This window comes from Aptenodytes patagonicus, chromosome 2 (assembly GCF_965638725.1).
Source record: "Aptenodytes patagonicus chromosome 2, bAptPat1.pri.cur, whole genome shotgun sequence".
Classification (NCBI taxonomy): domain Eukaryota; kingdom Metazoa; phylum Chordata; class Aves; order Sphenisciformes; family Spheniscidae; genus Aptenodytes; species Aptenodytes patagonicus.
The window spans coordinates 149,872,904-149,886,449 of NC_134950.1; the positions used below are offsets into that span (position 1 = coordinate 149,872,904).

The window sequence follows — 13,546 nt, forward strand, 5'->3', positions numbered from 1 at the left end:
CATTATTACCTGCATACTCAACTGTCAAGAGTATGGGTAAGAGACCAGAAGATGAAGGTTCAGTTCAGTTGCAGGTATGGGAATTTGCTATAGTTACGGAGCTGAGTGAGTGGGATGTTTTAATCATTTAAGTTCAAGCATCTCAGTTAAGAGACTAGTCTCCTCAGGTCCCCAGGAAGTCAATGAAGAATGCTAGAGACCTGCGTAGGCTCTCAAAGCCGCCTTCAGGAGGACTTCTGTCTCCCTGACCAGGGAGGGAACGGAGGAAACTCGCCTCCTAACTTTAGATGCCTAAAATTAGACCGTGTGACTAATCTCTTACCTAATATTTGTACAACATGTGGAAACTGGATGATCTGTATTACTTGTGTTTCTTACTGTTATTAGTTATTGGTCTCAGTTTGTCTTAGTTTTCTCTTAGTTATTCTAGATATGGGGAGTGAATCCCTTTTCTTGCCATTCCATTTTATTCCAATAGCTAAAAACTTCAATATTTAACCTTTCTTTCTGGATATTTGAGTTTTAAGATTTGTTCAAGCTGCCTCTTCCTATCTTCATTGACTGTGCATGAAGAAGTGGAAGTCATGAGGACTTGCTTTAGCAAGTGTAACATTAGTGCTAGTTATGATTGCTGTCTTTTGTATCAATTGCATTAAAAAACCCAAAACCAGTGAAATATCTTAACACAAGTATTAGAAATGTGGTTCATTTTTGATGAATGGAAGGTGTGGACATCCATGTCTCTAGCTGATCTCCCTTTAGCTGGTGGTTATTCTCACTAAAACCTTTCCTTTATTAGGAAATGTTCGATGTAATTCTTGATGAGAACCAGCTTGAAGATGCTTGTGAGCACCTTGCTGACTATCTGGAAGCCTACTGGAAGGCCACACATCCACCTAGCAGCAATCCTCCTAACCAGCTTCTCACTCGCACACTTGCAACAGCCACTCTTCCTATTAGCCCAGGTCCAAATATTAATTTACAGGTACAGTTTTTATGCCATCTCTTCTTTTTTTTCTATCAACTTCTTCCTCTTCCAAAGCACAGTGGTAGTCTGATACTAGAATATGCTGAATATGTCTTACTGTTATTGATAGAGTAAGAGCTTTTTCAGTAGACATTCACCCATTTTCAGTATAAAAGGCAAATACAGGCACGTTTTTGTTATTGCTATTGTATTCACAGTAGCATGTGTTTGCGTATTGACTAGGGGGCTGCTTTTGATTCCAAGGACTAAGCCAGCCTGACTGAAAACATATGGTGATGTGAAGTGGAATACTTAAGATTTCATTGTGCCCAGGACACCACTGTGCCAGTAATATGTGTACCAGCCACAAGCATTTTTATAGCTGGCCATATGTAATCCAATTAGAGGAATAAAACTGGGCTAATACTATGCACGTTACAGCCTCTGGTAACGCTCTGACTGATGGGCACACTATCGCTAATAGGCAAATCCCAGCCCCAGAGGCCCTGCATGACAAATTGGGTTACGTACAGAGCAGATCCACAAATGTTGGAGGGAATCTGTTCCTATCTTCCCACGGGCTATAGAGTTGTAGCGGTCGAAAATGACCGACTGTATTAGTGAAGTCTCAAGGGCAAAGTGGCCCTTCCGGTGTTTCCTCTCTTCTTTTATTCATTGGCCATTGCTGTGAAAAGTCCAGACTTCCTCCAAGCCAAACTCTTACATAAAACCCGAGTCCTGCTGCACGTTGTGCAGAAAGACCTTGAGAGGCAGTACGTTCTGAACAGCGAGGGTGCTGTCTAGCGAGCTGGGAAAAAGAAGCTTTATTCCCACCTCTGCACTGACCTGCCTGGTGGCTTTCGGCATATTTTGTCCTCTCTTTTCTCCTTCAACTTTTGCTTTGTATAATTGTATTAAGGTTTTCAGCATAAGGAGATCCTCTCCTTTGTATGTGTTGTGTGGCATGAAATGAGGTCTTTAAAGATGTTACTCCATTATAAATAGTGAGTGACGCCTTGAGGCCGAGAAGATCACTGTGGGGGTTAAAACACATCTGTCCCAGCTCAAGTAATGGCTTACTACATCTAATTTCCACCTAAGTTCCATATATGCCCATAAGTTACATACCTATGTCAGTTAAAATCCATAACTTTTGCTAAGAAAAATGCCTCCTTTAAGAAAATCAAAGAAAAAAAAAATATCTCCACCCAAATTAAAATGCCGACATTTTGCTTTTTGTTTTTATGGTCTTGCAAAACAATTTTTTGTGTCAAAGAATTTATTTCCCATTGGAAGACCACAGACTTGACAGGTTTGTTCTTTAACAAGAAAAATTGCTTCAGCCACCTCGCAGGGTATCTCCCCTTGCTTTCAAAAGCAGTTGCAGGAAAAGAGACTGTAAGCTATAGCTCATTTCTGCCTTTTTTTCTGTCCTCAGAGCTGAAACACCCTGAAAAAACTGTGAGCTGGAAGAATTTCTGAGTATGAAATTCAGTATTGTTGTGTGCAGACTTGCTAGATAAATTTTCTTCGCTTTGTAGACATGTTTATTTTTTTGCTCAAGGTTTTTTTTATGCCTTTTGGGTGTGGATTTATAGTTCACTTACTCATTTTATTAACCACATTCTCTGGAGGAACTATACAGAATTTTAATAACACTTTTCTGAATGTTGTGCTATCTCCTTACAAACTAACAGATTTTTATTTTAAGGACTAAAAATGAGAATGTATTTGCAGTTTCACAGTTTGTTGTAGGTCTACTAATCCAAAAGTGTGAAGCAACGGGAGTCCCTTATGGAACACACAACTTTTACATTCCTTTTGTTTCATTTTCCTATGATACATTTTCAGCTGACATCTCAAACCTGAGCCTGTCATGGATTTGGGATAGAGTGGGTTTATTTTCTAATCACGGTGGCTGAACCCATTCTCGCAAGTGTTAAGACCCTCTATTTGAAGAAGTCTGTGTCTGTGTTGGTTTTGTGGACTGCTCTGCAGAGAAAAACCATGCCACCAGCCATTTGGCCTGGAGGGCCCACATCCATGCTGCAAAGCATTTGAGTCATTCTGCCCTGGGTCCAGCGCAGCACCCTTTTGCCATGAGACATAATTGGGTTTTGTGGTTTTTCAGTCCCGGGTGTACATTGTAATGAAAGATTTGTGTTGCCAGCTGCCAGAGTGGTATTTTTATAGCGTGATGCTGACTGCGTGCATTACATGGCACGAGGTGCTTGAAGGTGTGAGGTCTCCTGGGACTGTTTGAAATGAAGTCGGTGAAGACCATACACCTACTGTCTATCTGATGGAGAGCTTTGGAGCAAACTGTCCTGACAACTGTTCTAAGGTTTCCTCTTGTAGGGTAATAGTTGGCTAATTCCAAAAAGAAGACTGGAGCAACCTCACACACATACAGTGCAGGCGATTAGGGACCGCTGGATGGAAATAGGGAGCAAGCCAAACTGACTCGGTGGACAGAGACTTCTCTCTCCTCTTTCAACACTGCTTAAACTTCTTTCCGAGAACCCCTACTTCTTTGAAATTACAACCTGAATAATGAAATGGGCTTATCTCAAACTTTCTCCATTTTAGGCAAAAAACCTTATGAGATTGGGCCATAAAATTCCTGCACTGCGGAATCTAATCCAAATCGGAGCCCTAATTTGGTTATGAACCACAAAACCAGACCCTAATCCAGATTCAAACATTACCAGCTCAGTGTCCCTGTAATATTTAGGGAAAGTTACTGTCAATGAATTTGCCCAGAAATCCCAATAGCCCTAACGCTATTCTGAAATTGCGTATTGGTATTGGTTCTAAATTTATTCATTGTGCTCCTCCACACGTACTTGTCATAGCAGAGAAGATGCATCCGAGTTTGTAAAAGTAGCATTCCGTTCAAAGCAGGTTCAAATTTTGCATTTGTTCTCAAACCACAGCAATGACAGATTTTATTAGTTACGATTATATATAGGTACATACATATTTGGCATTTGACCATATGAGAATTAAAGGGTTTCACATGTGTGCCCAGTTTATGTGCCTTAAAAACAGTCATGGTGGTGAACTAATAAAAATGTGTTTACACATCCAAAGCAGGCATTGCTTTAGACTCTTTAGCTTTTCACTTGATTTCATTTATAATTCACCTCTGTTGAGTCATTTCTGTTCACCTTGAACACATCTAGTCATGTTTACAATTACTACATTCCTTTTCTGACAAATCAGAATCATCTTGAGAATCATAAAAACAAGAACAAAAAAGAAATTCGACTGCTGTTTCTGTTACCTTGTTCTCATCTTTACCATTTGTTTCAAATTAGGAACACATGGAGCATCCCAGCTAGTCACTGGGAAGTTTACAGAACAAAATGTTGTCTTAGAAAATGAAGATTTGTCAAATTTATCAAATTACTGATTTGAAATATGTTGCTTTTTGTAAGTTTCTGATAAAATACAGATTTGTTCCTGTCCAATTTTCTGTCATTTTACTTTTTGGGTTGCTAGGAAACCCACCTGCCAGGGTCTGTGGCTGAAGGACAAAATTTCCTCCTTCCTCTAGCTCTTTTCCACAAAACAGAAGGACAGAAAGAAGATATGTCCGTGAGCTGCCCTGGAGGCCATCCTTATTTTTAGACAACTCTGAACATAGGAGGGCAAACTTTAGACTAACTTTGGTAAATTCGGAACAGTCTCACAAACAAATGTCTATAACTCTGTTGAAACCTACTTTAATATTGTGCCAGTAGAGATGATTTTGTCTTGACGTTCTTCACCTCATGTGAATTTCACCATAAACTATTTCTTGAAAATTTGCAATTAAGCTTGAAAAGTCTTTGGCTGTGGTTTGGGAGTAAAAGCAGGTTAATATAATGAAACCCCCAAATGAGTTAAATAATGCCACTTGTTCGTTTTGCAGTGATTTCAAAGCATTATGCTGGTGAAGAGTAGGTTTGTTATTACCTGGTAATTTTTATTTCAGTCTTGTAATAGTAGTGGTGTGTTAGGAAATTCTATAGGTGATAATATCGCTCTCCTCCTGCTTTTCTTGGCAATTCTGTATTCTTGAGCTCTTAAAATTATGAGGTCAAAGTTTAATTTTTCATTACCAGGAAGAAATTGAATTATTGCTGAGAAAAACAGGTCAGTGATACTATTAGTATCATAATACAAACTTTATTCATACCAGATTCAATTGCATTTTTTTCTTTTTAAAAAAAAGCTACTCTAAAAGAGCCAAGGTTTTGTACTTTGGTTCTCTGCTGGAACCCACCTCCTCAGCCCTCTAAAATCACTTTCCCATAGTGGCTGTTTCCAAGCAGGCATCTGTAAACTCTCAACTGATACCTGCCCTCTCCTGGCATGATATGTCCTCTTTAATTTTTCTGCAGTTTGTCCTGCTTCTGCATGCTCTCTTTTTGTCTGGAGTGTGGTAGGCAATTATTGCTAACTGGAATGAAACATCACAGGAGATGAGAAAGTGTCGCAGAATAACCCAAGTGCCACCCTCCATTCTGATGAGAGTGAAAGGAATTGTTTGTATTATAATACTGAATTTTCAGTAAAAGTGGAATTCTAATGGTTTTTTTCTAGTTTAGATTCAAAGTGGATTGTTGTGTACTTAAATTGTATTGGTTTCATGATAATTTCTAGTTGAATTTGGTATTGGGGAAAGTTTTTAAATGTGTACTTCATGTAGATGAACTTACTGCTGGTTGTGATAGCAGGGATCTCAAGGAGACCAGAGGAATGACCATTCAGTCCCTGAACGCAGCGGTTCACAAATTGAAGAGGAAGCACGGGTTGAACCCATCAAGAAGTCCCAGCATCGCTCTTCCTCAAGCCAACACCACAACCATCGCAGTGGTGTTAGAGGCCTTTCTAGGCAAGAAACTTTTGACTCGGAAACACAAGACAGCAGAGATTCGGCTTACGTAGAGCCGAAGGAGGACTACTCACATGAGCACGGTGACCACTATGATTCTCACAGGGATCACAACCATAGAGACGAGTCCCACGGGAGCAGTGATCACAGACATAGAGAATCAAGGCATCGCTCAAAGGAGAGGGACCGCGAGCAGGACCACAATGAATGCAACAAACAGCGTAGCCGTCATAAATCAAGGGACCAATATTGTGACAAGGATGGGGAAGTGATATCGAAAAAACGTAACGACGCAGGCGAATGGAACAGGGATGTTTACATCCGTCAGTAACTTTTGCCTCCAGCAGTCTTGTGTTTCTTTGAAGTCTTGTAACAATGCCCCTTGAAAATATCTTTGGGTTCTTCATTGCAGAACATATGGTATCCTTCTGTATGCTGATTTGTATTGCTGTTGCTTGCATAGCAATAGCATGAAATAGAATATTCATATACTTATTTTTTTGGTTAGTGCTATACGAATTAGCATCGTACAACTGCAGAGTTCCTGATGTTGTACTATGCCATTTTTCAAGCTGTTTTTCGGTAGCTGCCACTTGAACAATATCTGTTGCCATCAAGGTGTTGTTAGTGTTTTTTAAAAAAAGGTACATTTGATGTTTAATAACTTCCCGTGTATTCAGCAAGCCAGAATCAGCACATAAAAAATCTAAAACTTTTTGTCTGCTCTGATTTTTAATTTGTATGCACTTGATTTGCATATTGATTTAAGAGCCACTATCTGTTGCTTGTACCTCTGGTGGACTCCATTTGAAGACAGAATTCAGTCTTGCCTTACACACAGGGGATCATAAAGTCAAAATCTATTTTCTATGTACTGGTACTGTGTACTGTATATACAGTTTATAAATGTTATTTCTGCAGACACCTTCTTACTATATAAGTTTGATCACACTGTTTTAGAGTCCTAATGCCAAGTCAGCAGATTTGCTTTTGAATTACTGGCAACTGGAACTAGCCTCATTTAGGAAATCTGTAACAGTGTTCAATCTAAATACTTTTTCTTCTGTAGCAGAAAGCTTATACTTACTGTAAATACGAATGAGTGCTTGAGATAAAGGGTCTAACTCTTATACCTTATGCTGTCCTTGCAAACCCAATTTTGCATTTGCAATCTATGGTAAAGATAACAAACTTACCACTATAAATTACTCTTGTCTGTACAGGTCACAAAATTGCAATGGACACAGCTTAATTTTTGTTCTATTGTCAGAATAATAGAGCACACATGACAGAGGTGTGTATGTGAGTGGGTGGGTGGTGGATGGGCGTACGTGTGCATGTGCACGTTAGGCAGCGAAGTGTGAGAATCTACTGAAGAAAACAAAGGTTACTCAAAAGCCCAACAAGTCTTGTTTCTTCATCCTGTCTATTAATTTAAAAATCCAAATTGCAGTCAGGGAATATGAGGGAGTTTACTGACCCAGGTAATTGAGAAAGCATAAATCTGCTGGCTCTTTGTTGAGACTTCAGGAGAGTAAAAACAGGCAAATGTTACTGTGAGTGCTTCACTGGAAATGTAAAATCTTTGTGTTTTAGAGTATTTGTTTTAGTAAGAAAAGTTTACACAGCTTGTGGAGAGTTATTTTGTTGGAAAATAAATTTTTGTAGCTTCTCCACTTCTTTTTCTACACTTGCCAATTCCTCTGCATTCCCACTGTGCAGCCAGCTCACTGCTTTTCCTTCACCTAAACTCTTGTGCTGCTGGTGAGAGCTTAGAAAAATGACTGTGACAAAATACTCTTGTTATGAGCTTGCTAGAGAAAATGCATTGAAATCAAAGGGAGCGAACACAGTTTGTTTTGCACTGAACACCTGTTACACTGGTAAGTGGGGGGAAATTCGCTATTATTTTTGACTACAGGTTCCGTACCCTTGCCTAGTGTAAAAGCTGTTCTGCATCACATATAGTCTTTGTAGTAATTGTATGAATGAAATACTTTTTGTATTTCACTGTAAATAGCACATTATATAAAGACTGTAGTGGGATAGTAATTAATTTAGCTGGAAGTTCTTTTTATTTATTATTTTAATTCTGGGAATATCAGCATTGCCTGATTTTGAATATCATTTTAGTGAAATGGATAAGATATATGGAAGGTGCATGTTTTCTCCAATCTCCTATTCCAGCATCCAAGCAATTCAGTTTAACTCCCTTAAACATACTCTGTTCTCCCTCTCCCTCTCCCGCCCCTCTCCCTGATGCTTTATATGCTTTTTTTACAACACCGTAAGAGTGTGAAATTCTGCTGTCAGATATCTGGCCGTTCCTCCCAGTGCTGCTGACTGTTGTGATCATTCAAGGGTAGCATTTGATTTAAAGCATGAACTGTGGGGAACACAAGAAAAAGGGTATTTTTCTAGAAATAAAATTCTCAGCTTTTTTTTAAACATCACTAAATGACTTTGTAGACAAAGGAAGCATAGGTAAGTAGATCTGTTGTATTACCAAATGGATATATAAGAGTATATAAACAGTGGCTTTTGATAACGAGAGGATTTTCAGGGTATCAGTGGAAAACAGCATTGAAAGACTTTGTTGTTTGAATCATATCAGAACACATGTAAACGGGAAGAGAAGTTATATTGTCTTGCCTTGTATAGCCTGGCTTTAGCTATTTTACCAGCTTCAGTAAATGCTGTTGCTCCCTACAACTGTTATATGACAGCTGTGTCCTCTAAGAAGTGATCTATGGATTCCACTTCAATACCTTGAATTTTTTTGTTCTTTTTTTTTTTTAACTTTTGCTCCAGAGAGTGTTTATTTTCCACCTTTCTTAAAGGTGGAAATTTTTTAAGGAATGTTTGGCAGAATTTCAAAGCACTGAGTAGCGTAAGAAAACCGTGGAGTAGGTAGCCATGTGTAGTCAAATAAATGAGAAAATAAAGAGCATAGTCCAAGCCCTAGTATTTAAGTATGGCCTATATATTGATTTACAGAATATAAATATCACAAAAAAAGGCATGTCCCAATCCAACTAATGAGAGAATCATGTTTTGTATAGTGCTGCTAATTATGTACAGACAACATACTAACACATGCATTTCTTAGGCAGACTCACTCAGTAGGTTTTTATTAGCCTTGCTACGATACTTTCCTTCAGTTATTGTTTTTAGAGTGACAAACCATTTGTAATGTGAGCTTGTACTACACATATTGCACAATACCACCTGCCTGCTGAGCACTACTTTGAAAAGCACTTTAACAGAATTATTTCAATAAGAAGCTTTAAAAATACTCCAACTGGAGGACATATCAAAGGTTATTGTGATGAAATGTCTTTGCAAAGTTTTGCCAATAGAAAGTTTAATACTATTGTTTGCATTAGGATACTAATGAGTTCATATTTCTGTATCTGGTTTCAGGAGCTTTGAATCTGAGGAACGGTAGAGGTCCCAGTGAGCTCCAGAGTCTTCTTATGTATGTGTGGTACAAAACAACCTGTAAAATTTCTGTTCAAATGAGCTAAAAAGATAATAAAACCAGTGAGACAGAAGGAAAGGGAGGAAGATAAAATAGTTAAGGGATACATAGGTCTTGTCAGCTCTCGCTCTGTATTTTTCTAAAGAATGTCAGTATATGGAAAGAATGGGATGCATTTTAACATTTACGAGTATATATGTTAGATGTTAACCTTATTTTTGTATGTCTTTTCAAATGAATACACATCAGTGCTGTTCAGCAGCCCGAGTCTATCCTTTACCAGTTGTTAGTGTCACACAGACATCATGGAAGAAAGAATTCTCGAGGAGGGACTGGAAGGAGGTGAGAGTAAGTCGCCAGACCTGTTAAGGGACAGGACAGTGGGGATGAATAAGCAAACAGGTTTGTGCACAAAGGCAGCATCAGTAGGAGTTAAGAGCTGAAAGAAACTATTTTTAAATCGATCCATAAATTACTGCCTGGAAATGAAAAAATTCTTCTGGAATACTCATGAATTCATATTCTGTGTCTGGCATCAGGAGTTCAGAATTTGAGAGGAGTTCCACAATTTTTGCTTCTCAAGGTGTAAAATTAAATAGATGATAGTTTTTTCCTAAGGATTTGGCCCTAATTAACGAAGACTGGTTTTAAAGCCACAATGAGTTTGAGTGGAGTACCTGTTTTCACAGAAATCTGTGAACTCTTAACCTATAGGCCTTATATATAAATGGAGGATAAGGAAATGAAATTCCACTCATCAAACCCTGAATAAAAGTAGAGACCTATTTTCACTTCTCCCTGCATATCTGGTTACTCATCCTATACACGCAGTTCCTGCCCAGGTCTGATACCCTGCCCCTTAATACTTACTGTCTTTTATGAATTTGTTAGTAATTATAATTTTTAAGCTCCATTGGTTTGTAAAGTCATATTCACATTCTGTGACACCTGCAGAGGTTTTAATGTGGTCTGTTATCATTCCCTTAGCTGGAATGCAGCGAGTGGTCTGATTGCTTTTAATCAGTGTCTGTCCAAAGTCAAAAGGTTAGTGTAAACCACCTCCTGTGTTAGTTACTAAAGCCTCTTCAAGCGTTTGCTTTGTGGTTACATTTGACCTCTGACTGCTTTAACACATCAGGCTGAAGGCGATTTCCCAACTGCTTTTGACTTTAATTCTATTCCGTCCATGAAAATAAAGCACATTGCAAAAAACTTTATTACCTAGTCTAGAGGAAGAACAGAGAAATTATTTTTCAGAGTGTAATATAACATTTCTGGTGTACATTTACTTATATTTATTACTTTATTGCAGATCTTTCACCAAAATTTTAGTTCTTCTATCGTCTGTAAAATATGTGGATGCCATTTTTATTGTGAATGTTTTTGATCAAATGTTATTCAATTGAATTTATTGCTTGGCCATTTGTCTATAATTTATTTCCCCACTTTTATATAACAAACTGTTACATATGAGCTTACAGTAGCTTTATAGACAGTTTCTTTTTATAACCACCCTAGAGATGTGTTCCTACGCAGTCCCAAAAAAGATTTATATCAGTTATAATAGAAATTAAGCTTGTTCTTCTAACTCATCCGTGTTCTCTTTTCTTACTTTATTCTTACCACTTTTATCTATCATGCATACCTACTCTGCAATGAATTCTAGCAGTACAAAATTGGATTTGCTTATAAATTTTTACTCATGAACAATTAAACATAAAAAGAATGTTCTTTATATTTTAAACTGCCCACTCCAAAGTAATTTCTTGTTGATCACCGTCATCAGCCTATTTCTTACTAAAACATTCCCTTTTCCTTAGAAAGCATATGAAATTCTATGATCTAAAAATTGGTGGACTCCATGACACTGAAACAGGAAAAAGCTGTATAATAATTTCATACTATACTAGGCTGCCTATTTTAATATCTTTATATTGACCAAGATAAATATTTAGATTTGGCACTATTACTAATCACTATTTCTGCAAATAAAGAAAACTACTTTTCAGACTTTCTTAAAGACAGGATCTGATTGCATGCCTAATCTATCTATTTTGTAGGGTTACTCTTTCATTACAATGACAATAACTTTTTTTAATTTAATATATAAATATCTCATATAGTATATATAAAAATATATATATATATTTTCAACTGTGCTTCAGCACCAAACACTGAAGCATAATGATGCAGTGTGTAAAGCCTTCTTAGCAGGGAAGTAATCCTATTATGTTATTAGAAATATATACACACCATACATCAAAATTGTGACAATGAGAAAGTATTCCTGCACTTTAGTCAAAGTCACACTAAGATTGGAAAAGAAAAAAAGAAGGGCATCCATCCAACTTTAGTCATCTAACTAACTTAGCCGAGCCTGTAGTCAAAGGAAGGATACTGTCTCCTTCAAGGGCTGATTTGGAGCACCTTAATTGAGTTTCTGTTCTGAACTGCCTGATGGAGAGGTCTCTCGCTCCACCCCCCAGCTCCCCAATTACCAATAGAGAGGGGGGCCTAGGGGAAACAGCTGAGGCTTCTCCCTTTAATATGCTAAGTGTTCTTTTAAGTCTAGCAGTTGACTTCTGCAGAAACAACTCTGGTAGTTAAAGTTCAGATATCAGTAATTTTTTTCAGGTGAAGTCTGGTCTGCAATTACACTGGAATCAAATACAAGTCAGTTAGTTACCTTTTCTCCGCCCTCTCCCCCCCGCCCCCCAAGAAACTTCTGATATAAAATCAAGTGAGAACACCTTCTTGAAAAGCCAGTTTATCATTCAAAACTAAAGAAATCTGGGAAAGTCTCAACAAATCTTCCACTAAAAATTCAGCAATCTTAATTCTTTCAAATTCAGCATTGCACAAATCCTGCTATTGAAACTGGAGGCAAAGTTCCTTACTTTATATGCATACACAAATTTCAGAATATGGTCTTATGTGTGCTGATTAATGTTTACAGAATTTATACATTCTGCAAAAAGAAAATGCTTTTTTTACTAGCACTGCGTTAAAGATTTCAAGATGTACTTACAATAAAAGACTAATCCCTTTTGTTACCAAGTAATTATTTTAGCCATATTTAGACTAAAAAGACTGTAATTTATAGTATGAGCTTTCATGATTCTAAATAGGCTATCTCACCTACTACTCATGAAACAAAATGACTTTAAATCTTCTTTAGACATGTTGTGGTTAATGGCAAGGAGTGACCAACAAAAGTAGACAAGTAGTAGAGAAGAATTCTATCCTCCTATCCTGCTAGGATAGGCCTTACAGAGGATGTACTAGGCAACGTTGGCAGAATAGAAGGGACATTTGTTTTATTTAAGAACAGTAGAAAACATACGGTATCAAAACATTTATAGCAAATATAAGTAAACAACCAGACTACTGAGAAACAGAATTGTATAAATTGTTTTGATTGTGAGCAAATGCAAAAGCACTTCGGACAGTATAAAGACAAACTGAAAAAGAAGTATCGCTCTTTTTAATCCAACCAAACAGTTATGTGTGAAAAGACAGACATTTTTCAGATAATGCTTTTAAAAACTGGAAATTGATGAGTGAGAAGAAAAAACCAAACACACAGAGATGTCAGTTTGCGTTTTCAAATTGTACTTACCTTTTCCCTCTAATTTTAGTGCTATTGTCAGTTCCAGCAGTACTGAGAAAAGAGAATACTGTTCAAACGGAGAACATCTCTGGACCTGAAGCAGAATTTTCAAATGCATCTAACACCTTTAAGAAATTTAGATTATTAAAACTTTGAGCAGTGTATTAAGACAGTTCTCATTAGCATGCTTCCCCAGTTTCAATTTTCATATGATTTTAGCTGGTGATGCTTTCTAACCAATAAAGAGTTAATATTCTTAGTTGTTTGAAAGGTGATTTGCAACATTTCAGATGGTATTATGCATTGTTTTCTGTCTTTTGATATATTAATCACAACTGTAGCCCCTTCTGTTGCAAATGTTTGATTTTAAAATTGTCACTTGTCAGCCAGTCCAATAGGCTATTTCAGAACCAATACAGTTTATGCATGGGAAGTTTGATGTTGAAACAATATTTATTTACATTCTCAGAGTGAGACCGTTTAATATATTCATGCTGCTATAAAAGACATGCTACAAAGCCTAATCGTATTTTGTGTATATACTATGTGTACAGAGAATCTTGCTTGTATTAAAATAAAAGAGAAATGAGGTTCTAAGTATCAATT

General features: G+C 37.3%; 1 protein-coding gene across 9 annotated transcripts in view; it reads left to right on the forward strand.

Moving 5' to 3' along the window:
- CACNB2 (calcium voltage-gated channel auxiliary subunit beta 2) overlaps positions 1–13,540 on the forward strand; it is a 272,822-nt gene extending 259,282 nt beyond the window's left edge. For 5 of the 9 annotated variants that reach the window (XM_076331652.1, XM_076331654.1, XM_076331659.1 and 2 more), the window contains 2 exons: positions 800–985; positions 5,689–13,540. In XM_076331652.1, the coding sequence (XP_076187767.1) occupies positions 800–985; positions 5,689–6,180 (678 nt within the window). In that variant the 3' untranslated portion in view covers positions 6,181–13,540. The remainder of the gene's footprint in view (positions 1–799; positions 986–5,688) is intronic. The other 4 variants (XM_076331653.1, XM_076331655.1, XM_076331661.1 and 1 more) reach the window with 1 other exon arrangement.
- Positions 13,541–13,546: the final 6 nt, after the last annotated feature.